Raw genomic sequence first — 25,928 nt, forward strand, 5'->3', positions numbered from 1 at the left:
CGATTTCAAAGAGAAGTTAAAGAAACTTTAAAAATTTAAATATGCTCAAGTTCAATCTTAAATTACATATGCCATTATCACAAATGCTTATGATGAGTATAAAAATGGATGCGGGCAGCGCAAGACCGGCCAACGTGGAAATCCTTGGAGGAGGCCTTTGTCCAGCAGTGGACGTCTTTCAGCTGATATGATGAGTATCAAAAGAGTGTCGATCTAAATGTTACGTCCACTGCATCTATGAAAAGGATCGCACTGGGCAGCGAAAATGATGTGTAAGTTTCATATATATTTTTTATAGTAGTTTTAAATATAAAAAACTATATATTAGTCAAGATTTTGGTTTGTTTTCTTTTTGTGCACTCTGTGTCCTTTAAGTGAATTTGACAGTTACAATAAAATTCACTTTTGTTATATTATATTATTTTAATCAGTTTACACATTGTTGATGAAACAATAAAAATAAAAAAGTATGCTTGATTTTTAGTGCTCGTGCCGATTTTGATAATGCTAATTTTATTTGATATTGAATTTAATTGATTGAAATTGATATATTCGATCGAAGATGGTATGTATATATATGAACTTCAATCAATAAAATTAAGTAGGTACAATCTTTTACTACTTTAGCTAACCTTTTTCGTTTCCGCTGAAAGTTGCTGCTGGAGGCGTGTAGATTTACATAATGACAATGATCCACAGAAAAGTATAAGAAATATATTTTATTATACATAAGTAATATACATAATACTTATGCAAAAAATATCTGAACAAACAAGCGAAGTTCTCAGTTTACTTTTAAATTAATAAATAAAGACATCAGTAACAAGTCACTCTCACACAAGATTTTATATATTTTGTTATTGTTTTCAAATAGTTAAATAATAAAACATATAATATATTATCAGGAGATCATAATAATCTTTGAACTTTCATCGAAGTTTGATCTTTAATAGTCAAGGAGCTACATTTTTCAGCTATAGTATTGTGTATTAAAAATTTAAGTTGTTTAAATGTTATGAAAATATATATTTGTAACATATGAGAGTGAGTTGTTACCCACTCTGAAATTCCAGACACCGGGCTGCTACTAAAAAAGTTCCACTGAAAAACTCCAATAACTTTTTAGTGGTTCGATTCGGGGTTTGAATTCAGGATTAGGAGCATCTACGGCCTTATTGCTATCCACTAGAAATATACAATGAAAGGGAAGCACGAAACACTATATATAAAGGTAAGACGTGTTGAAAACTTCCTCCTGCAAGACATCAGAAGTCCGATTTTGTTCGTTGTGTCCTTGTAGCTACAAACCTAATAAAAAAGATCCCTAAACTTAAAGATCCTTAAAACTCTGGATGGTAGCAAAACCTTCTCAGACTGCTGGTAAATTCGCCGCAAGGGCAATGTAATACAAACAACGAGATCGATGCCAAGGATGAAAAGGTATTATAATTTAAACTAAAAAAAGTTTTAATATATTTTTTTATTAACTTTGACGTCTTTTATTGCTCTCGTCACCCGTATCATATTGCCATAGTGGACAATTAGGTACAGGCTGTTACAGAAGGCCAATGTATCCGACACACACCTCTTGTTTTAAAGATACGATATATGTTATGTGTATAAAGTTAATTTTCTTTGAAAAATTAAATGTTTAAGTAAACTTCTGTTTAAATTTACAAGTTAAAGTTAATAAAGTTACCCAGTTTATACCATAGGAAAAAAAATGAAATGATAAAATATATTTATAATAGATTTATTCAAAATAATATAAAAATGCTCTTGTACTATTTTACAATAACAATGAACTGCACATTTCGCATAAAGGTTTATCTTTTAAGTAAATACATATCATGTTTTGAACTCAGTTTGCGAAAAGTGTTCAAGAAGTCTGCATGAATTTAGCAAATTAAGTGTCTTTATTACAATATCGTTATATTTTGCTAAAAGTTTTGAAATTATTCTTTGGAGATAAGGTAATATAAACAAATTGTAAAAAAATACACAGCAAGAATAATAATACACTAATTAAATACATGTACGAAAAAAACGGTCTCTACAATAAATGAAATTTTTTTAATACAGTTTATTTTTAATAATGTTTTAGAAGTTTAAATTAAATTTATATTGGTTAGTTTCAATGTATAATATTGAATAATATACTTAATGAAAACTTTTTAGGGTGGAAAACTGTTAAATATATTTTTCTAATCAGAGTGAGTATTATTTTTATGGTTATAGCAAAATCAAAACAAAATATTGTGACCAATAGCAGGTTATCTGTTGTAGTGTAGTGTCACTAAAGACGAACTCTGATTGGTGAATATACTTGGCTCAATAGCGCCACCCCGACCTTATAAATAAGAGCGCATATTCGCGCCGGGCCTCTTTTCCACAGTATTAATTCAAGGGGATAATTGTCGTGTTATTTTAGTGAGCTAACTCTAAATTCAGAATGCCGGAAACTTCAAAAATGAATGGATATGCTAAAACAAATGGTCATAGTTATGATATGGAAGATGGATCTGTGTTCTTATTTACTTCGGAATCTGTCGGCGAGGGTCATCCAGGTTAGTTTTTCCCAAGAGTAGAGGAATGGTCTAATCTATGAAAGATGGCCGCTTTAAACATGTGCGCAGATATTGCATCAATACAAAATATTTTGGTTTTGAATTTTGTTTTTGTTTCATATAAACTTAAAATACTTCATTTAACCATTTCTATGTCATGTGCTATAAATTTTGATGCAAAGTTACTGTTAGGTTACATCATATTATTAATGAAACGGTCAAAGAAAACGACATTATCAAAACACGTGGTTAAAAGTAGTTGCAATAATCATAATTGTGAGTGAATAAACCGATTAGTAAACAGGATACTAATCAACAACCTGTATTACAGATAAAATGTGTGATCAAATAAGCGATGCTATCCTTGATGCGCATTTGAAACAAGATCCTGATGCCAAAGTTGCTTGCGGTGAGTACATTTCATATATATATTTTCAATGTTTATATGTGCAGATTTTAATCATCATCTGTTTCAAATATGAATATATTCCACAGAAACTGTCACAAAGACGGGAATGATTTTGCTGTGCGGTGAAATTACCTCAAAAGCCAATGTTGATTATCAAAAAGTAGTCAGAGAAACAGTGAAACACATTGGTTACGATGATTCTTCCAAAGGTAAGATAAGATTAAACAAACAATATTAACATATAATATTGGCACGCTGCCAAGTACTATTAGATATAGTGTTCAAAATTTCTCAGCATGACCTCCATATATTGGAACAGTTTAAATAATAATTTCGTACACTAGGTTTTGATTGGCGTACACTAAATTTGTTAGTGGCTATTGAAGAACAAAGTCCAAACATAGCCGAGGGGGTCTATCAGGACAGAGATGAAATTGATATTGGGGCTGGAGACCAGGTATTCAAATTGAGTCTCATGCACGATAAATTGGGTTTACCAGTCTGAATTGTCTAATAAATTTGCATGTAAATAAATCAAATCTGGTGTAACTTATGGGTATTTCATCACGAGATGGCAATCAAATATATGATGATGTTTTTCTACAGTATGTATTACTCATCCAAGATAATTGGTTAAACATAAAGTACAAATTATATTTGTATAGTTTTACCTGATGTATCATATTGCAACATTTATTATCATTATATGCATGTTGGGCCAGGGTTTGATTACAAGACATGCAGTGTGATGCTCGCACTGGACCAACAGTCACCGAACATTGCTGCGGGTGTGCATGAAAACAGAAATGAAGATGAAGTTGGGGCTGGGGATCAGGTAGGTAATTAAATAAAGGAGTTTAATAGCACGCAAACGAGTCACAATTTTTTTTATTTTAAATTGCAGTAATTTAAAAATAGAATTATGAATTAAAGTAAATTTAAAATTAATTAACAATATCATCGGAATTTTTAAATGGTTTTAATTTTATTCATTTTTTTTTTTTTTTATTAAGGGTAATAAATAAAAAATCATCAAAATAATCATTCATCATCATTTTGGTCTAAAATAAAACTCACCAAAAGCACATGTGATACCTACAATCGATTGGGCTTTCCTGGTTATGTTAAATTTAAGTTTGCTTAAGTGAATGCAATTAAACAAAATTTGTGTTGGTTAATATTTAAATTGAAGTGAAACTATGAATTACATTAGTTTTATTGTGATGTAATAAATTATTCCCTTCATTTTCAGTTTATTTATTAATATTGATTGAATTTTTTATAATATTGGGCTTGAATAATATGCACACTGAATTAAATGTTTTAAAAATATTTCAGTACTACAATTGTAGTATTGAATTTCATTTACTAAATCAAATTTTTCTTTACTAGGGGTTGATGTTTGGCTATGCTACAGATGAGACAGAAGAATGTATGCCACTCACTGTAGTACTTGCTCACAGACTCAATCAAAAGATTGCAGAACTTAGAAGGAATGGTGAATTTTGGTGGGCTCGACCTGACTCCAAAACACAGGTAATAATAAGAATGTAATTTTTTTTCTACATTCATGAGTTTGTGATGAATGATTCCAAAACAATAGACCTACAAAATAACAATTGATCTTTTAATTTAATGTTTTGCATAAAAATTTTACCAGCAATATAACTGAGTGACTTTTTCTAGGTGACCTGCGAGTATGTGTTTGCAGGAGGTGCAACAGTTCCTCAAAGGGTGCACACTGTTGTTGTCTCACTTCAGCATTCTGAGAAGGTATTGTTAACATATTATCACAACAATGAATTGGAACAATAACATTATTTTTGAGGTTTTTGTTATGAAAACTGTATTATTCTCAATAACTATAATTTCTTAAATTATTTATTAATATCTTAAATTTGCAGACTCAAAATAATTTAACTTTGAATTGATGAAACTGTAAAAATAATCTCATTGAAATTAAACAAACTGCCTCTTAATAAATTGTTATCATAGTTGAAATAAAAACATTAATCAGTAAGACTTATGACACAATACAAGAATATACAATTGATAAAAAAAATGTGGATACTTCTATACAGGAAATGTAAACTTATTTGTATATGTAAGTTAACTTTGTAATTTCATTTGAAGAAAATAGTAACTACTCATTTTTTTCCTTGTACTTGCATACTTGAATAAAGCTTACGTTTATTTGTAGTAGGCTACTACTACAGCAAATGTATATTGTAATTTTTTCCATACTTCATGACTGCATTTGATAATAATTTATAAATAATGGTTAATTCATTATTATAATAGTAAAGTGAAATGCAGCAATATCAAGTAGAATTTATGCCAACATGAATTATATTGTGTCATTTGTCATAGGAAATAAATTTAATTGTTAATAACAAAATTGGTCTATAAGTTTGTGTTGTTTTTTTCATAAACAGATTGCTATTGAAACACTGCGTGAGGAAATCAAAAACAAGGTGATAAATGAAGTTATTCCTGCTCAGTATTTGGATGAACGAACTGTTATACACATCAATCCTTGCGGACTCTTCATTATTGGTGGACCACAGGTAAATTAATAATCCATAATATATCAAATTTACCATTGTCCCATATTTGTCAATTCTTTATTGACAATATATTTTTTAGTTGTATATAATCATTTGCACAAACCGAGAATGGTGAGAGGCACAAGTTGAGATAGCCCAGTGGTTAGAATAACTGAAGTTTCTAGGTTCAGACCTGGGCAAGACACCGCAAAATTATCGTATGCTTAATTTGTGTTTATAATTCCTCTTCATGCTCAGCGGTGATGGAAAACATAATAATGATGTGTTGGATAAAAAACAGGAACATGGGTTTGCAACATTTTATTTTGGAGCAACGGAGTGAAAAGGGGTGTCTTTGTAAACGGTTTTGAATGTAGAATGAAATTTGATTTTTACAACAAGTTTATTATATTTGATTATCTAAATTATTATATTATATTATACACTGGCCTCCAAAAAAATCGACCCACCTACATTTTTTGTAAAAAAGCTATCGTATGGTTTTAAACTACCACATATTTATATTTTTAAGATTGATAATGAAAAAATGCAATTGTAGGATTGTACAAAAACAGAAATAGTGCGCAAAAAATAGGTTTTTAGGTAAATATGTGAGAAAACACGAAAACATAAAATTTTACGCAATTTTATTTTTTTGTGTACAAAACGATTATGCCGTTTGTTTTTAAATTTGGGTGCCTAAATCTTACTTTAATAGGGAGTGTTTCCTCCTCTTGACCTAATCACTGCCTGCATACGCCTATTAAGTGACCTGATTAGCTTTTTAATGTCTTCCTGTGGGGTCCGTTGCCATTCTTCAGTTAGGGCAGCTTCCAGTTGATTCAGGGTTTCTGGAATTGGATTTCGTGCTCGAACCGTACGTTTTAGCTGGTCCCAGAGGTGCTCTATCGGCTTTAAGTCCGGACTATTGGCTGGCCACTGCATAACTGGAATTTCGACTTCCCTGAGATAGTCTTTAACAATTCTAGCGACGTGAGGTCGTGCGTTGTCGTGCATAAGTTGGAAATTATCCCCAATATATCCAGCGTAAGGCATCACATGAGGCTCCAGAATGTCCGTTATGTAAGTTTCAGCATTAACAGCACGATTACGGAAAAAAACCAGCTCTGTGCGTCCCGTCAAAGAAATACCTCCCCAAAACATTGTAGAGCCTCCACCAAATCGGACTGTTTCTCGAATGCAACACTGAGAGTAGCGTTCTCCTGGCCTTCGCATGACGTTACGTCGTCCATCAGAGCCTACTAGAGACATTCTGCTTTCATCACTGAACAATACTGTCTCCCATTGGTCCAGTGTCCAATCGACGTGCTGCCTAGCAAATTGTAGTCTTGCTTGTCGATGGGATGCTGTGAGTTTTGGTCCTGTTGCTGGCTTGTGAGGGGTTAAGTTTTGCTCTCGAAGTCTTCTTCTTACAGTATTTTCACTCACAGACACTCCACGACTTTCTCGGAGTCTACCTTGAACGTCAACAGCCGAAAGATGTCGGTTTCTTAAAAACGTCAAACCAATAAAACGGTCATCGGTCGGGTTCGTGACAACCCCCTGCCAGATCCTGGTCTCCGGCGATACTCCTCAGTCTCCAAGTAGCGTTTGTACACTCTTCGCACCGCTGAACGACTTAATTTTAGTGTTCTAGCCACATTTCGCTGACTTAACCTCTCATGAATAAGAGCTACGACTTGAGCAGCTTCTGCTTCAGTAGTATCCATTTTTTATGTTTAAACTTATTAAAATTATTGTTTCAACAAAGTTTCATACACTTAATCAATAATAAACATCGAACCGAGATGACTCCGCGTTAAGAACTGGAAATAAACTAACCATGCACTTTGTGCACAAAGTAACGTTTTCTTATCAATACTTTAAAAATATTCCAAATATCCTCAATAACACTTACAACTCCTCCAAATCAATATCAAGTGGGTAATAAAATGTTAAATGTATGTCCCATAAGTAAAACAATCCACCTAGGTCGTCGCATAGTTAAGATAACAACTTTGTAAGTAAAAAAATACGGGTGGGTCGATTTTTTTGGCGGCCAGTGTACAAGTAATTAGGAACTTAGTTCGTAGTAACCTTTAACATGCCGAATACACTTAATTTCTGAATAATCGCGGAAATAAAATTTTTGTTTTATACTTGATAGTTGCAATTTAAGTAGGTAATTTGAAACCGTCTAGAGCGATGTTAAAGTCGTTGGTTCGAACCTGACCCCTTTGACTATTGTCGTCTCGACTCCTGGCACAAGCAGTATGCGTAACCTCCAGAATAGGAATTATTTAAATACGGGCATTGCTATTATTCTTTTCAAAAGAAAATACTACGTTTTATTTAAAAAAGCTATATATATCTTTAGCTTTTACGTCGATTCTCAAATCTCTTCAGATTTAAAATCTTCAGGCCACTACTGCCTTGCGAAACTCTCCCTAGATAATCAGGTAAATGCACATATTTACCTGATTTTCAAATTTCGGACAGAAAACAATGAGTGGAATAAAAGTCTCCCAATTTTATATATGAATCCATTGTTTTTCGGCTATTTTAGCACGTGTCGATGGCAATGACGCAATAAAGACAAAATGTGTTTGATGTCAACTATCTTAAATTTGTTATTTAATTACTAACTAAAATCATGAATATATAAATAGCAAACATCGGTTATTAAATGTAAATTGAACGATTAACAGAAAAGTTCATTAAAGCAATTTTTTTGTGTTTTCTGTATATTTTTTAATTTATAGCATTGCTATCAGTTCCTTTAATATGTTTATTATGATGAGTTTCCTATGCAAATTAAATATATCCCTTTATCTATTATTTATATCTTCTCCATCTTTAACCACCATAGCATGCAAACGTATAAAATATTACAGTTTAAAAAATGCAACGTTTGGTAGTTTTATTAAACACCCTGCCGTGTTCATTGAAAATTCGTTATCGAGTAGTCTTAATTTTTGTAAATAGAAATATTGAGATAGTGTCTTATGCAAATATTACATAATATTAATATTCGATCTATTATTAATGTAATAGATCGAATATTAATATTATGTAATAAAATTAATGCGCTAACGCATACCACTAACGTTATCTATGTTTTAGAAATGTATGAATAGGAATAGTTAAAAACTTAATAAATATATTATCTCGGCAGTCTGACGCGGGCCTGACGGGTCGCAAGATCATCGTGGACACGTACGGCGGGTGGGGCGCGCACGGCGGCGGCGCGTTCTCCGGCAAGGACTTCACGAAGGTGGACCGCTCGGCCGCTTACGCCGCGCGCTGGGTCGCCAAGTCGCTCGTGCGCGCCGGCCTGTGCCGTCGCTGCATGGTCCAGGTATGTTGCAACACAAATACTATCTTAACGTGTACCATGTAATATAATTTGTACTGCTTTAGAAAATGAGTATTGTTATGTTTGTATTATATCCATAATTTTTTCTCATGTTTTAATATTAATAGGGATTTAAGTTCAGATCAATAAGAATCTCTTTGGTCTAGTTAGTTAAGGTGTTTTGTCAATTCTAACGGTAGCATGCGCAAGTGATCGTACGGCTGGTTTTTTAGTCGGTATTTCGATGTTCGGGGCGCACTCGGCACCTCGGACACCGGCAAGTCCCGCATGGGGTATGCGGTTCACTGTTTCCGTAGAGGAAACGCGTAATGCGTTTTTCCAGCGATAAAAAAGGTGTTTTGTCAATGAGATTTATATATGAGCATAGTAAAAGGAGTACATAATACTTTGTTCATGTTCCTGGGGATGACTTATATTCACTATAACTACATCTCTGAAAGTACAAAAAGCTCTTGAAAAGGATAACCTTTTTTATTTTCAAAATTACGTATTTTATTTACTTCTGTTAAGTCGTAATTTGTCCTATGCAAAGGTGTAAACTTACAAATAGTTTCGTTATGTTGAATATAACAGCGACAATAAATAAAATGTATACCAAGGAGTAGCCTTGAAAGTAACGCTTTGTTTTTAAATTTTGTAATTTCAGGTTGCCTATGCTATTGGTGTCGCTGAGCCATTATCTATCACTGTCTTCGACTACGGTACTTCACACAAGACTCAGCAAGAATTACTTGCTATTGTACAAAAGAACTTTGATCTTCGACCGGGAAAAATCGTCAAGTATGTATACCATTTAATCGATTTTTCCTAGAACCGTTTAATATTAGTTGATTACTTTATTATTCTGGAATAAAATGGTTAAGAGAGTCCCTACTATTACCTCTTAATCGATTTTTTTTTTTATTATTGTTTTACAGAAGTTTGTTTTTAAAAAATTCATTTGTTCACACCTATTTTTTGGTTTATTATCAAATGGTTTTGTCAATAATTAGTTATAACTTTTAACCACACGTATTGAAAGAGAATAACTTCGTTATACATATATGTATATATGGTAATATAAAAGTGAATTTTGATAATAATGGTTTATTTAAATTTTCAGAGAACTAAATCTCCGAGCGCCAATCTATCAGAAAACAAGCACCTACGGACACTTTGGCAGAGAGGGCTTCCCATGGGAGAGCCCCAAACCCCTTGTCGTAGATTGACTTGTAACGTGATTTACCTAGATTATTGTAAATATTACATCAGTTTATTTTGAACTCTTTGTCTACGTGTGTTTCTGTAGAACGAGAGCCAGGCCGCCATCGCTGACGACTCTCTATAAACATAGACTATTATTATTTGTTAATACGACCAATCTCGCGGATGTTAGTGACAGTGTTGACCATTCGCCGTTCTTTGCGTGATTCAGTTTATTGTTAAGTATTCGTTAAAATTTTGATTCATGGCGTAACGGGTGGCGTCATTTATGAATTTGAGTTAGTTCGGGACAAACGGGGCAGTCCTATTTATTTTTCATTGTAACAATTTGCCTGCCATTTAACATATCTGTATCGTTGAATTCGTTTCCCGTTTTTTTTTTTTTTTGATTTGTCACATTTTACATTGACAAAGTTAAGCAATTTAAACAATGGACTGCCAATATATCTCGAATGTTTTTCATTGTGAGTGAGCTTGTGATAATGTTAGTGCTATGATGTTCCTGTAGAGTAGACTACTTTCCCGGTTGCGTCACAGTAGAGCGAGTGAGGGAGACGATACGACATCGTCTCTCCTTTTCTTGCTTCACTGCAAATATAGTACTGTGGAGTAAGGCATTATTTTCATTCTTAAGCATACTATTTACTAAATAAGATATTAAGTGTCGTATACATCGTTGTAAGTGCACCTAACAAAAATATCCCGTGTCGCCTTCTTCATAGTACCATTTGTGTTGTGTTTCTGAAAAGGATTCGACGTGGAAAAGAGCCATTTTGAAAACACACCGACTCGTCTGGGGCAGTAGTACACTGTGCATTTAATACGATATGGATTATGATTCCGCCAGTGATAAGCGTAGTCGTAATATCTCTTACTTTAAATGAAATAATCTATTAAATTAACCTAGACGCTCTGTAGGGAGAGTAGAGTTCATTTCGATTATATTTTTCGACCTGTTGAAGTTGTAATTCCTAAATTCTGTGTATTTTCAATTTGTCTGAATGTGGAGTTTTAAACTAATATTAAACTGTGTTTTCCCGGCACACTATCGGGAATTTGAAGTGATTTTTTATTTATAAAACCCTTACAGTATAAGATAATCTATTAATAAAATAAATATAACATTTTAAAAGATGTGACTATTATTAAATATCTCTATTTTAAACAGTTTCCGAAAGCCACTGAGCCACAAGTCTTCTGGCTGCTTGTTGTGCGTTGGTCATTCTAATCGTGTCAGTGATCCGCCAATTGCCCATGTCAAAACAATGAGATGCTCTGGAAAAAGCAATAAAAGAAATTGTTACTCTTGCCGAGGAAAATTTAAATCACATATTCACTTAAAATACTTTACCAAAAGAGCTCATATATTTACTATACGTGTAATAGTTGACAACTCGATCCGATCTCAACGAGCGAAAAGCTAATAGGTTTGGTTAACTAAATACAATTAGCTAGCATATACATAAATAGAATAAAATAATTGTATCGTACTAAATGCAAATACTGCATGTAATGAAACCATGATAATGCAAGTCCCATTAACACTTAAATAAATTTTTCCTTGCAAATAATTAAATTATAGGTTTTGAAAACTAAGATATCTCGTCTTTAATACGATTAAATTATTCGTAACCTAACATGACATTAATTTATTTAAAATTAGAAAATATAGAGTTGGGAATAAAATTTAATCTTAAATAAATTTCTAGATTACAAAATAAAATTGTAGAAAGTAATTTTGACAATCCTCTCGATAGTACGTGAACGCGATGCAGTGGCATCGAGCGGTCATTAGATGATCACCGCGACGATGAGACTCGAATATTATATATATATTCACCAATTATTTTGCGGCATGTAAATATTTTATTTTGTAAATGAGCTTTGCAGTGAAAGTTTTGGTAAATCACAGAGACAGGAAAGATTTCAATGCTTTCCGAAGCTCGAGACTGTAAATACTGCCATCACACAAATCCGAACTCCGGGCTGCCATTGAAAATTAAGCAATATTCTCATAGAGAAACGATAGTACGTAGATGTTACGTTGACGTTTTCATAAACAATTGTTTCCCAGTGAATACATAACTATACTCTACCCAAAAACCCAATTTTTCAGTCGAGTACAGCTACAACTTTCCGAGATCAAAACACCGGGACCGGCCCGACCCGATTTAGACAACCGACGTGAGTGTACTTACTATAAGACCTGCCTATTAGAAATGATTCCTAAATGTAATTTGAATTAAGTGAGAATCTTAATTACATGTTGTTCGGATAAATCGCGATACTGGAGGTAAAATGTGAGCTTACCGGGGCACGGTGATGGTAGGCGATCCTTCTTTGAGGTCGCGGTCATGCACGCCGAGCGCGTGCCACGGATCGACGGTGCCGTGGATGTTGATAGTGTTGTTGACGTCAGGCTGCAGGCCGCCGAACACCAGATTCACTCGTTCCACCGCATCATATACGAACGCTTCGTCAAATCTAAGTATGAGATCTTAGTTTTAAATAATTATTTGTAATTGTAGTTTTAAAAACATCTTTATGTGTAGCACTCTAAATTTTTTTTTTAATTATAAATTATCTACCAAAATTAAAGGCTTAAAAACATTGGTTCCATATTGTTCTAGCAATTAATTATTAATACATTATTAGTTTAATATATTTTTTAATTTAATAATTATTAATTTATATTAAACATAATTAATTATAATAACCATTAATCCAGTGAATAATTTAATCTAAACAAAATAATAGTGCGTGCAAACATACGAGCAATATAAAAGATTTTCCTTTTTTTAAGTCGATTTAAATATTGTTCGTTCATGTAAAACAATAGCGAAAACTTTAAATGTTTAATTCCAATAAAAAATGTAGTCCTTAAAAATTATTTTTGTCTAATTAATAGTAGTAATAATAATTTAGTTTTTGTCTAAAGTCTTCTTTAAATAAAAAGATTTAAAAATATATCATTTACCTTTGGTCGAATGCTTGCTGGCATAGATCAACATAAAAACGCACGCTAAGCCACCTGAGTTGATCAAACACAGTCCCAGAGCGCGGGGCTGTCTGGTAGTAGCCGTACTCGGTGCACGTTTGGTAATACCACGCGCGAGCTTTGAAATATAATTGCAAATTGTTAAGAATATGTAAAATCAGTAAAGCTAAAAAATTGTCTGTGGTTTTATATATCTTTGTCATCTTTGATTAGTCATACGCCAGAAGGTGATGTGCATAGTAGGAAGTTCTACTGGATACCACTGCCATAATATTTATATATAGTAAAGTGATAGATAAATAAGACTAAAGACTTATAGGGATGATAATAATAATGTCCTCCAGAGCGATTTTGGCTACGGCGGCCAATGACAAGAGAGATTAGCCAACTCCGCAGGACATATTATAGTGCACAAGTGTGTGCGCAAACACAAATGCACTCTTTATTCCCTAACGTCCTAATCCGACACGACAGGAAAGAGTTCAGGCGCAGGACCATCGGCTTTACGTGCTTTCCGAGGAACGGAATTGTCCACACTTCCAGACTCCGGGCTGCTACTGATAATTCTCGACAGAAAAACCCAATAATTTTTTATTGGCCCGACATGAGATAAGAATGAAGGAAAACATCGTGAGGAAACCTGCATGTGTCTGATTTCATTGAAATTCTGCCACATGTGTATTCTACCAACCCGCATTGGAGCAGCGTGGTGGAATAAGCTCCAAACCTTCTCCTCAAAAGGGAAAGGAGGCCTTAGCCCAGCAGTGGGACATTAACAGGCTGTTACTGTTACTGTTACTGTATGAGATATGAACCCAGGACCTCGAGGTATGCGGCCTTATATCTAGCCAATAGACGAGCTGTACTCAACCTGCTGGTTGGCCCACTCAATGTTACTTTATTTCAAACTATTCTTAATTTCAAAGGTTTTTATTAACACCGTTCGATAAATCCGTTCATAGTTGTTTTAATCCCGAAACCTTTTTGTGGCCCCAGTAAGAAATAATATCCTGGGATATCATTCACACACGGCCATCTGATCCTAAACTAAGCAGAACTTGTGCTATGGAAACCAGACAACTAATATACTACATATACTACTTTTCTCTTGTAAATACATACTTATATAGATAATGACACCCGGACTCAGGACAAACAGACATGTTCATGCACACAAATGTCTGTCCTGGGTGGGAACCACGACAATCGGCTTGTCTAAGTATCCCTGCACTAGATCAACAAGGCAGTCACTTATTAATATTTATAGTGAAAATAATACAATAATATATGATATTGAATCTCGACACTCGATTAGATCTTATTCTTCCTAATTTGTCCAACAATTTTCATATTTTTGTTGCTATTGACGACCTTTATATAGTGCTAATAGATAAAATGGGGTAGAGAAATAAATATAATACAAAACTGTCCAATACAAATTAGATACTTAAATTTTAACAAAAAAGTGTATTTAAAAATATTTTGTAAATAAGTAAAATGGGAGCTGTAGATCGTTCGATCAGTTGAGAAATACCTCATTATGAACAGCGAGTAAAACCGAGATCAGAAAGTTAATGTAATTTTATATTTTAAATTACATTTACCTACATGAATAAATAAATAAATAATACATAAAAATTTTAGCAATCTTTGGACGTTAGTGAATATTTCGAAAATTATTTTTATATTTTATTAGAAAATATTAATCTTACAATTGGAATTTTCATTGCGATATCTTTCAACATATGTCTCGTAGTCAATCTGCCAGCAATCGTTGCCAAGATTTCGAGTTGCAGCTATGTATCCACCAATCTGTTCCATCGGGGTCGAGCCTAAAATTATAATTTTTTATCAATTAATAAGTAATCAATCTTAAGGACTTACTGCTCAAAACGTAGTCCATTTTACCGCTCTAACTTACAGCCCATATTACCCTTCTACGCTTCTTTAGGAAAACCCAAAATATTTTATCGGGGTAATCTTAAGTGCGCTAGCTAGCTAAACCAAATTAGTTAAACCAAGTAGTAGAAAAACGAGACAAATAAAACCTTAACAGCTGTTGAGGCTGAGCTGGTAACCAAAAAAAAATTAAGTGCATAACGGTATATAATATTTTGTTTATATGTAGGTTATATGATAATAGCGACTAACTTAATAATAATATACTATTTAGGAAATTACCATAACTGTTAGATTCAAAGTTACGGCATATAGCGGTGAGAGTACTAGGCCGCGCCTGTTGCACTGACGTGGAGAAGGTCCAACTGATGAGTCCCGAAAAGAAGCCAAGATCATACTCGTTCGTATGGACCAAAGGAGCGCATAGTCTAAGTTAAAAACCATTGAATAAGTTAAAAAAATGAATGTAATTCTTTATTTGCTTATATTTCTTTTAAATATTGTATCTAGGAGAGTTTTTATTTGTACAGCACAAAAACCGAAATGGCTAAATGGTTAGAACAAGTAAGTTATAACCGATGATTCAAAACCAGGCAAACACCGCTTGATTTATTTAATAATTCAGCTCGTGCTTCGCGGTGGGATCCATCTTGAGAAAACCTGCTTGTGTCCGATGAAAATGTGCCACATATCTATCCACCAAACCACATTTAAGCAGCGTGGTGGAATAAGCTATAAACCTTTTCGGAGGAGGAGGTCTTAATCCAGCATTTAGTATTTTTTTATAATGCTTAAATTTACAGAGTTATTGCATAATAAATGACCTGGATTTAAAGAAAATGTTATACAGTTCTCGACACTAGCTTGCAAGGTGCGACTTTTCTAAAACATAATTATGTTACTTATAGGCACGTTGTATGGACAGTCGACCAGATTCTGTGGCTAAGGCGGCGATAGTATCCTTTATTCCTTGATTTATAATAGACGTACACTCTTCTCCGCCTTCCGATAAAAATGCATCGTGCACTACCTCCAAATATCCTGGAAATATAATAAAAGTTTCATTGAATTTATATTTAGGAAAATTAATTTAATAAATTTCGTAATAACGTTAACGAACATGAGTAACCTTCATATTATAGAAAACTAAATTTAAAAAAATACTGACCTGTAAAATCTACTTTTCCCATAATTGGTCCACTCGAGGCAACGCCACCAACAACTAAGTGTGGGTACCTTTGTTTAAACCACAAAACCATGTTGCCAGCGTACGAACCTCCGTATAATATCACTTTGCTGTTAGCAAACCGTGGCCCTTTCTTAATTTCTTTTATAAAGTATGCGAGATCGGCTAATGCCTGATCTACGTTTAAAAAACGAAGATTCTCTGTAGTGAAGTTTCTGGAACAAATGTTTTTAAACCAAGTGTCAATACAATACCCGTTGTTAAAATAAATAAAAGTTAAGTAGGTAATAATTAAGCATTATTAGTGACATATTTGAATAAAGTTAGATGACTTTATTAAACGATAGGGTTGTTTAAGAATTTTAGGAAAGTAACGTTCTGTCCCAAAACCACTATTAGAAAAAGGTATTGTCTTTACGACTTATTCACCCATCAGCTTTGGTCATACACATATGTGTCAGAATTTTGAAAAAAGTTTTTCTCATGACGCTTTTAATCAGCGCCATGCACAAAATAAACTGAAAACACCAATTACGTACATGAATACTCAGTAATATTGTAGTAATACCCACGCGCTAGTGATTATGCTTTTGTGATTTAATTTATTTAATTAAGTATATTTGTAGTAAAATTCCTTACTTGTAGGGCAGACTCTCTCCGTAAAACCTATGTTCAGTGTATATCTGGTACCCTTTGTTCTCCTCAGCCATAAGGTACATGTTTCCACCTTGCAACCAACCTGGTACTATATCCCATTCACCGCCTACTAGTATAAATATTGGGTAACCCTCTCCACCGAAGAATTCATCGTTAAACATAAATCGCTGAAATGATAATATTTAAACATAACATCTTCCAAAGGATTATTCATCCACATCATAATCCACCCAATTTACCATTATATACCATAACATTCATCAATTATTCTACCATCATAGCTGAATAGCTTAGTTTCAGTTTAAAGTGGTACGGAGCCAATGCAAAAACAGACTCAAATGATCTAACTTCATAGATGACAGATTCCGTGTTGTAAAATAAATAGTTCAGTATTAGATATTGTTAGGATTATGTCTAACTAGTTATTGAAAATACTAATTTATTGGAGAACGTTACAAAAAAATAACAGTAAGATTTACAAATATGTAATCACAGTAAGAACTTAAAAATGTAGCACAATACACAGGATTTTCAATTTAAATTAACTAGTATTTAACCTATCTACCCAAATCAAACGAAATTGTTAAAATATGGTACATATTGTTTTAAAAAAAAATACCAACATTTTACTTGGTGGTATAAGGTGGGATTTTTTTTTCTTATAAATTTATACCTGGTGGTAGGGCATTGTGCAGGCCCGTCTGCGTGGATACCACCCACTCATCAGATATTCTGCCGCTAAACAGCAATACTTAGTAATGTTGCGTTTCGTTTTGAAGCCAATGTGACTTCAGGCACAAGGGACATAACATCTCAGTTCCCAACGTTGGTGGTCCATTGGCGATGTAAGGAATGGTTATTATTTTTTACATCGCCAATGTCTATGGGATGTTGATGACCACTTACCATCAGGTGTCCCACTTGCTCGTCCGCCTGCCTATGAAATAATAAAAATAATTTCCAAAAAATTAAAAAATAAAATAATATTATTTTTTTAATTATTCTAAAAGATGGGACATTTTCTTCAATAGCGCTTGATAAAACCTGTTTCAATTTTATGAAGATATCACTTCAAGTAAAGCACTTACCATTCGATATGTATCCTTGTTTTGTGGATCAAAATGATCAATGGGCATATTAATCCAAGCTGTCTTAACATGTCTTGATGATAGAGATCGAAACTCTTCTGGCGGTTGAAGATCTACTCGCAGAGGAGGATCTATCACACGTGGTTCAGCCCATATTAAGGTCAGAATGTTCATTAACACGCAAAACTTGATCTGAAATATTTGTTGTAATTAAATACAATTACAATTAAAGTATAAAGCCAAGATTGCAAAGTAAGAGCCTTGAATATAGCTCATTGGATAGAGCACCTAAATATATTTCGAAAATTGTAGGTTCAAATCTGGAGAAGTATCGATTTGTTTAAATATTTGTGATTGTAAATATTTATCTCATGCTCGGCAGTGAAGTAAATGCCGCATAAGTAAACTTGTATAAAATTTCATCTGATAAATTCGGACACAAATTCCCCAACCCATGTAACTATATAAATAAAGTCGTATGTCCTTTTTATGACCAGCTTTATTTTATGAATGTCAATTTTAATTTGTTAAATTTACTGACAGTCATGTAAGTCTTTAAGATTTGCGATTATTTATTATATTTTAATACTAATACTTCATTTGACAATTCACTTTAAAAGGAAACATATAATAAGCATACAATTACATAGTGATATAATTTTACTTACCATTTTATCTTTGACCTATGAAACACAAATGAATGTTTTAATAATTATACTACCGAAATGTGAATTGGGGACATCTTATCGCTGATTAAAACGATAAAATAACTCGATATACAATGATTATCTACTAGGCATATCTCATTAATTTATTCAATGCACAAAATATCGGTTTTGCCATAAATATGTAATTAATTTATTATTATATATACGTAAGTTGTGTTTGTTTATAATACAAATCAAAATCTAAACAGCCTGCGGTCTTACAGCTAGCCACTAGACCAACCAGGTAATCATATTAGGCAGACATATTATATTCTTGTATGAGTAATAGGTTATACTTATGAGATTATTTTAATAACAGATTGAATTTGTTTAGAGGTAAATCAAGATGAGACTTTATCTACTACTCCTATAAATATGAGTATGTTATAAATACATCATGATATCAGTTTCAAGCTGTTTAATTATCTAATTTATTTATTTATTTTGAACAAATTATACATATCTTAAACAATAAATACGATAGGAACTACATTAGTATAAAACTGTGTCGTAGCTACTATCGCCCTCCAATTCGACAGCACATTTATTTATTATTTGTTCATTATAAACATAACAATCAAATATCATTTAATTTAACAAAATATACTATATAAATATATACATCTAAATATATATACTATAAGGAAGGGATTGGGTAGGAAGAAAGAATAGGTTAGGTCAATATTATATTGATCGTTTTAGTAATGATTCAGTCTCATCATAGCCCAAATTGAGAAGCCAGTTAGTCATTTAATGTATGTCTATGTCTTTTTAAATTCCTTTATTTATATATATATGTAATTGTAATCTATTAGAAGATATTATGTAACCATAGTCGGGGTAAAAATTGACGACTGTCATTTTGTTTACTATAGCTCGTTAATCGCACTTATGAAGGGCTAAGCTACTACGTTAGTTAGTCGTATCGCTTTAAGGTACTATAGATGCACATACACTTTTCACTTTACAAAATTAATTTACTAGAACTTCCTAGAAGTTGGAAGTGTCTACACAAAAGTCTCGGACAGCATGTAAAGCCGTTGGTGACTTAAAATACACTTTCCGGTCGTGCTACATTTACCGTCCCATTGGATTATGAAAATAAGGAAATAGAGAGTACATTACAAATGCACTCTCTATGCTCCGCGCAGTTGGCTAGTGTCCCCTAAATTGGAAGACGTCATCATTCGGTAATTTTATTTCACATCGTTATAAAATATGAATGTTTCTTCAAATTCAAAAGGACACAAGAAAGTTGTTAATTATTTTCTCACTATTTTGTTTCATCTATTTATTTTTTAGAGACTATTTATACGTAAAGATTTGCATCGTTAGTTTTATCTCGAGTTAACAATGCTCGGTACATATAAATTGAGATAACCATGACAAGTTCAAATATACGGCGGACCCTAATCACTCTTTAAATAAATTTTAATAACCTTATTACTAAATAAATTTATACAAAAAGTAAAATAAATGAGGTAAAATATTGCTTGATACAACGAAATTATACTAAGTACTTTATTAGTGTTCAAATACATTTTCATCTATATTATTATTCTAATAAATAAATTTACAAATGAATATGACTATAATTTTTTAGTAGTTAATAGTTATGGGCTCTATTTTTTTATTTACAATTGTCTCCGTATGGGCGGCTGCAATCTTTAGTAGAACAAATCAGTTTTCCACTCCCGCTACCAGACGCTTTATATGGAGTTTGACCTAAATAATTTCCACTGAAATTAAATACAATTGTTATAAACTTCAAAACTATGCATGTAAATTAGTGAAATCATCATTTTTGTTTTAATACAAAGCAAAAAACGAATTATCGTGTAGATAGGTAGTCAATAATGATTTGTCAAAATTTTAATAATAACATTGAGAATTTTTTTTTGTAACTAGCTACGTTATAACTTAGAATCTAACGTTTTTGTTGACCGTGGAAAAAACATTACAAGTTTGTAAATGCTTGTAACATTTCACGTTCCAATGTGTCATCAAAAATTATTGAGGTAGCACGGGCTCGGGACTAGAAAGGTTGTTTATTGTAACTTCTAAGCTATTTAAATTATTTCAAAATATTTTAGTTTACTAACAAGTCTTCGACTCCATTTTGAGTTTTTCTTTTGTCTCAGTCTGCATGGGATTCTACTACTGTTATATTATGAACTTCTTACACTTTTCGTAAGGCAATACTCACACATCAATACATTTTTACTAGCGCACGTTTTTACTTGGTAACTAAAACTCAATCATACTACTGCTAACTATATGAAGTTTGAATAAACATGTACTTAAACATGATTTATCTTATTGTGCATAAAATATTCAAAAGTTAATCAACCTATTCCAAATCGAACTGTTTGTTTATTTCAAAATGCCTTCGTGTACAGTCAGAATCCATCCGTACCTACTTTATTTTTCTCTTTTCTGGCGTGGATTCCTACTTATACAATGGGAAGAAAGTTGCCATGTTTTAAAATATGTATTTAACTGTTGTCAGAGATTTTTCAATGTATGAAATATTCCAGTTTATTAAAAGTTTTTGTATTACTTACGGTGGACCATAGTTGCAGACAACATAATATTCTTTCATGCCGTTTTTCTGATTCTCGGAAATTCCACATCCAATATATACCGAATCAGACCACGCCATCTAAAAATAATAATTTTACATAATTTTTATTCTATCTAGAAACTCACATAAAGATTGTCAAATTGCTAACTTACTCTTCCTGGAATAAAATTAGATTTATCATTACTTTGTAAGATAATAGTAACATGAAACATATAGAACCTCTTTATATAATATTCAGTGAGCAATATTTTCTACTATACAATTCTATACAGATCATTAAGTGCCAAAACGAATTTAAAACAATACCATTTTTCTTATTTGGAAGCCTATTATAAATGTACTTTATCACATAACACATACGTAAAGAACCAAGAAAATAAAGATTATAAAAAGAAGATTATATACAATTATAATAAAGATTGTTAAATTGATGGCAGACTTATTTTATTTCTTACTTGTGTATAATGTCCGATAGCTTTGTTGGAACCGTTGAAATCGGAAATTTTGATTGGTCCATAGGTGTAATCTTTGTGTTCATCAAACCAAGATTGTAACGCACTATCAACATTAATTTTCCAATTGAGATCAGTGGAACCCGCCATATATATGTTCTCTCCTGTTGTAAATCTTCCGGATCCTATTATAAAAATCCATTTTAATTTATTTTTTTAAATGACTGAAAATGATATTTTTTTTAATTTCGGTTAATCTAAGTATTATTATAATAATAATAAGCTCTCGTATATTTCTCTAATACTCTGCGTAGGTATGTACTTATAGGTTTACTGGTTTATATTGTGCGAGCTTGCACAAAGCCGGTAGGGCTTTGTGCAAGCTCGCCTGGGTATGTACCACCCACTTAAGCTATGGTTAACATTTCTTACAATGCCCATGTCTATGGGCGTTGGTGACCACTCAACATTGGGTGGCTCATTTGCTCGTCCGCCTACCGCTACTATAAAAAAAGAGTTATTGTGTGGGAGTTATCTTGTGTAGTAGTACATAGCCTTGTAGCGTATTTTCAAACTAGATCTACTACTATGACTGCTTCGTTGGTCTAGTGTATTGATGTAAGGCAGCAGACCCGGAGGTCGAGAATTCAATTCCCAGGTCGGCCAATTAAAGTCAAAGGGTTTCTCTGTGAAAAAATTTTCAGTAGCAGCCCGGAGTTTTGAAGTTGGAAGTACGTTCACTCCCGTGCCTCGGAAAGTACTTAAAGCCGTTGGTCCTGCGTCTGAACTCTTTCCGGTCGTGTCGAATTGCGGTCCCATCGGATTATGAGACCTAGGATAGAAATAGTGCACCCTATTTTACGCACACACTTTTGCAATATAATATCTCCTGCGCAGTTGGCTAATCTCTCTTAAGATTGGCCGCCGTGGCCGAAATCGGTCTAAAGAACTATTCAAAGACATTACGATGATGACGATTAAACATTGACTGATAATTTATAGTTACCAATAGTCCTGTCGGGATTGTGGGACAGTTGATTAGTCGATGCCCATTTGGATGCTTTCGCTGCCAACTCCTTGTCCCAAATCTAAAAAAAAACATTCGCATTTATGTCATGTAAGGCATTAAAAATGTGTATAATTTAATTAATTTTATTAATTAACTGTTTGCTAAAATGTAGTTGCTTACCATGTACTTCATCTCAGATGCTGCAGGTTGTTTTTGAACATTACCCTTAGCCAAACTGAGGCGGCGCGAGTTATGACCGTCGATAAAAGCACGGATTTCTTTGCATGATAAATCTAATACTGAAATAATAATATAATTTCTTGAAAAGTGATTGAAAATGCAAGGAAACTACAAAATTAAACATCGAACTTTATCTTCTATACATTTAATATCGTGTATATATTGCTTCTTTCGTTTAATATTCCTATAAATGGTTTTCATAATACAGTAACTATTTATATAACCTTTTATTTATTTATATAAATTAAAGTACTTATCTAGTTAAGACAATCTACAAACTAATTTGTACAAACAAAAGCATCATATTCAACTTTGACTATAATATTTCAAACATTTAAAGAATATACGCATCAAAATAGCTTAAGACGGTTTCATCAATTCACAAGTAAGATACGAAGTGAGTTACAAAATGACGATAACAATTACTTAATTATTTTTAAACAAAAATAAAAATTAAACAAGTTCTTATCGTATTATTTATTACATTAAATTACTAACCCTTCGGATGAACAAAGTGTAGAAGAACAAATAGTATAAATCCACGGAAATGCATTGTTACTGTACCAGGCTGCTCACGGCAAATGTTGAACTGTTGAATTTTGTTTACGTTGCTCTGTGAAATAGCTTATATAGTTGACTCAATTTGTAGACTTGAAAACAGCATACCTATTCATTGCTAATACACAAATGACGAGAAATGCTTCAGCAAAGTTAGGATTGTAACAATAAATTGTTCACATTATTTTCTTATAATTTAAAATGACACTTTAATTTGTAAAAAAAAATACGTTTATATTAAGAATACTTAAAATAAAAAGAAATATTAGGGTTTGCAAAAAAATGAAAAGGTAAGAATTACGATCGGGTATTGCATTTTCAACTTACATAATATTAATTATACATAATGCAATTTTACTTGCCTACAATCAATTATTATTAAGCTTAATTTCAATGTTACTTTTCTGAATCGCATATACATGTTATTTTAATTATAAGTAAGTCTTAGTATTTATGCGAAACTCTTTTAATATTACTAATGCACTATTAATCAAACGAACAAAAATTAATGTCTAAAAATAAGACTTTTGTGACCTGACAATCACACAATAGTTAGATACCCTACAAATTCAGTACCACAAATGCATTACACCAAAACTTGAATAAAAACACCGTGGGTAGTCAGAGAGTAATCAACGAGTTTTAAGTAAACCACGTAAATTATTATATCAAACCAAAAAATACCATTTTATACATCTGAGATTATTATGTTCTTTGTCATGATTATAATGGCAACAATCATTAGTCTCTATAACCTTCTAGCTTCCGAATAGTACCAATTTTTTTGTACTCAATCTACTGACGGAACTGAAATGCATCTTTTTTTATCTTCATACATTATAAAAATACAGCAATATGATTAGATTTTTCAATTAAGTTTAGTTAAGAGATTGAATAAAATAAAAAAAATACAACTTTATTATATAAAATATGTAAATAAGTCAAATTACGGCTCCATCTCAGTGGTTCAATTTTTTTTATATCATTCATTACTAAAAAATGTTAAACAATGTAAAATTATATTTACTTAATTTAGTTACACAAAATTTTTCAATACTTTAAAACCTTTTCTTTATATTTTTCTAGAATTTTATGTTTTTCTCAGAGATGTAGAGTGACCTTCGCTTTGTTAAACTCTTGTATGATTCTTAAAAGATTGAAATATTATTTTAAGGACATTGTAATGTGATAGACAAACATAATAACTGACAGAAGATAGACAGCGTACTAAATCGTATTATGCGATAAACGTGCGGAATGCAGCAAAACATATTTATGACGATTTCTTATCATGTCCATATCACTATATAAGGACGGTTCGTAAGTAGCAGTTTTTATTCAATCTTAAACTTTGCGAGGATAGCTTGTGTGACAAAAATAAACAAAATAATTTATATAGTAGTAGTAATAGTCTGGTCAAGTATTTTATTAGTAACATATACCTAATATTATATATTGTATGCGACTATTTTTTGTGTGATCTTGCGTTAACGTGAAGCAGCAGTGGCCTAGAGCAATTGACCAATCTCGGTTGTTTAGCAGCTAGTTCTTCCTTCATGGTTTGAAGTTGCAATCGTTTGGCCAGATTTTAGAAAGCTGTAGTGAACGACACCGGCGCTAGTCCACCAAACACTCATAATTTTTGTTTAGGGTAGGATTTGGCTGGGTGTCCAGGGTTCAGCCATTGTGACGAGTGTCTTCCGATTATCAAACAGTATCCATTTTTCATCACAAGTAATGATTTGATTTAAAATCCCTTCATTATTGTGTCGGTTAAGCAAAGTAACACAGCAGTCGACGCGTGTTTGCAAGTTCGGTTCACTCAATTCATGAGGTACCCAACGTTTTTTTACGTTCCCGATTTGCTTCAAGAGGATTAATACAGTTTTATCGCTTACCCCGAAGCCTGCAGATATCTCTGAAGTGCTTTGTGATGGATCCGCTTCCACAATAGTCTTTAATTCTTCATTTTCCACTTTGGTCTCAGGCCGTCCAGGGAGTTGGTTCTGAAGGTCGAATTTTCCAGAACGAAAACGTTCAAACCAAAAACGTACCGTGCTTTCTTTTGCGACACCAGCGCCGTACACATCATTAATCCTTCGAGCTGTTTCTGCAGCACTGGTGCCACGGTAGAACTCGTACTCGTAAATATACCGATATTTAATTTTTTCCATTGTGCGGTAATAAGCGACGCCAAAGAAAAAAATAATGAGGAAAAAACAAATGAATGACTGTTTTCAAAACTCAAATGTACCAGCTAAATGAATTTATAAATTTGAATTTGGAATTCTTAACCAAATAGGAGATATTTCAGATCAAAGTGGTCAGTATGACGCACGCTAAATTCATATGTAAGGACTTAATGTGTTACATTCTAACAAAAACGAAAAAAATATTCCGTGGCATTGTTTTACATTTCACTACATTGCGGTATCATGTGAAAGAGATG

The 25,928-nt window shown here is 32.7% G+C and overlaps 3 protein-coding genes across 5 annotated transcripts; 1 reads left to right on the forward strand and 2 right to left on the reverse strand.

Annotated features, from left to right (window-relative positions):
• Positions 1 to 1,849: 1,849 nt before the first annotated feature.
• On the forward strand, positions 1,850 to 11,162 carry LOC126768974 (S-adenosylmethionine synthase). 3 transcript variants are annotated; one of them, XM_050487485.1, is made up of 11 exons: positions 1,850 to 1,973; positions 2,432 to 2,567; positions 2,899 to 2,976; positions 3,063 to 3,185; positions 3,699 to 3,811; positions 4,369 to 4,512; positions 4,663 to 4,749; positions 5,412 to 5,543; positions 8,698 to 8,880; positions 9,545 to 9,678; positions 10,001 to 11,162. In XM_050487485.1, exons 2-11 carry the CDS (start codon positions 2,453 to 2,455, stop codon positions 10,104 to 10,106), a joined length of 1,215 nt encoding a protein of 404 aa, XP_050343442.1. In that variant the 5' UTR covers positions 1,850 to 1,973; positions 2,432 to 2,452; the 3' UTR covers positions 10,107 to 11,162. The 3 variants fall into 3 exon arrangements, with proteins under 3 accessions (XP_050343442.1, XP_050343441.1, XP_050343440.1); XM_050487484.1 differs by lacking the exons at positions 1,850 to 1,973; positions 3,699 to 3,811 and adding an exon at positions 3,321 to 3,433 and having other exon boundaries at positions 2,246 to 2,567; XM_050487483.1 differs by lacking the exon at positions 1,850 to 1,973 and having other exon boundaries at positions 2,251 to 2,567.
• Positions 11,163 to 11,250: 88 nt separating this feature from the next.
• LOC126768946 (putative serine protease K12H4.7) lies at positions 11,251 to 18,691 on the reverse strand. The gene is made up of 10 exons (XM_050487428.1): positions 18,598 to 18,691; positions 17,930 to 18,121; positions 16,824 to 17,008; positions 16,167 to 16,399; positions 15,901 to 16,039; positions 15,281 to 15,426; positions 14,812 to 14,931; positions 13,079 to 13,217; positions 12,412 to 12,585; positions 11,251 to 11,376 (listed from the first exon to the last, which is right to left on the reverse strand). Exons 1-10 carry the CDS (start codon positions 18,598 to 18,600, stop codon positions 11,262 to 11,264), a joined length of 1,446 nt encoding a protein of 481 aa, XP_050343385.1. The 5' UTR covers positions 18,601 to 18,691; the 3' UTR covers positions 11,251 to 11,261.
• A 1,452-nt stretch (positions 18,692 to 20,143) lies between these two features.
• LOC126769032 (venom allergen 5-like) lies at positions 20,144 to 23,574 on the reverse strand. Its single transcript, XM_050487569.1, has 6 exons — positions 23,420 to 23,574; positions 22,862 to 22,980; positions 22,679 to 22,760; positions 21,676 to 21,857; positions 21,201 to 21,298; positions 20,144 to 20,375 (listed from the first exon to the last, which is right to left on the reverse strand). The coding sequence occupies exons 1-6, from the start codon at positions 23,472 to 23,474 to the stop codon at positions 20,267 to 20,269; spliced, it is 645 nt and encodes a 214-aa protein (XP_050343526.1). The 5' UTR covers positions 23,475 to 23,574; the 3' UTR covers positions 20,144 to 20,266.
• Positions 23,575 to 25,928: the final 2,354 nt, after the last annotated feature.

This window comes from Nymphalis io, chromosome 6 (genome assembly GCF_905147045.1).
Source record: "Nymphalis io chromosome 6, ilAglIoxx1.1, whole genome shotgun sequence".
NCBI lineage: Eukaryota > Metazoa > Arthropoda > Insecta > Lepidoptera > Nymphalidae > Nymphalis > Nymphalis io.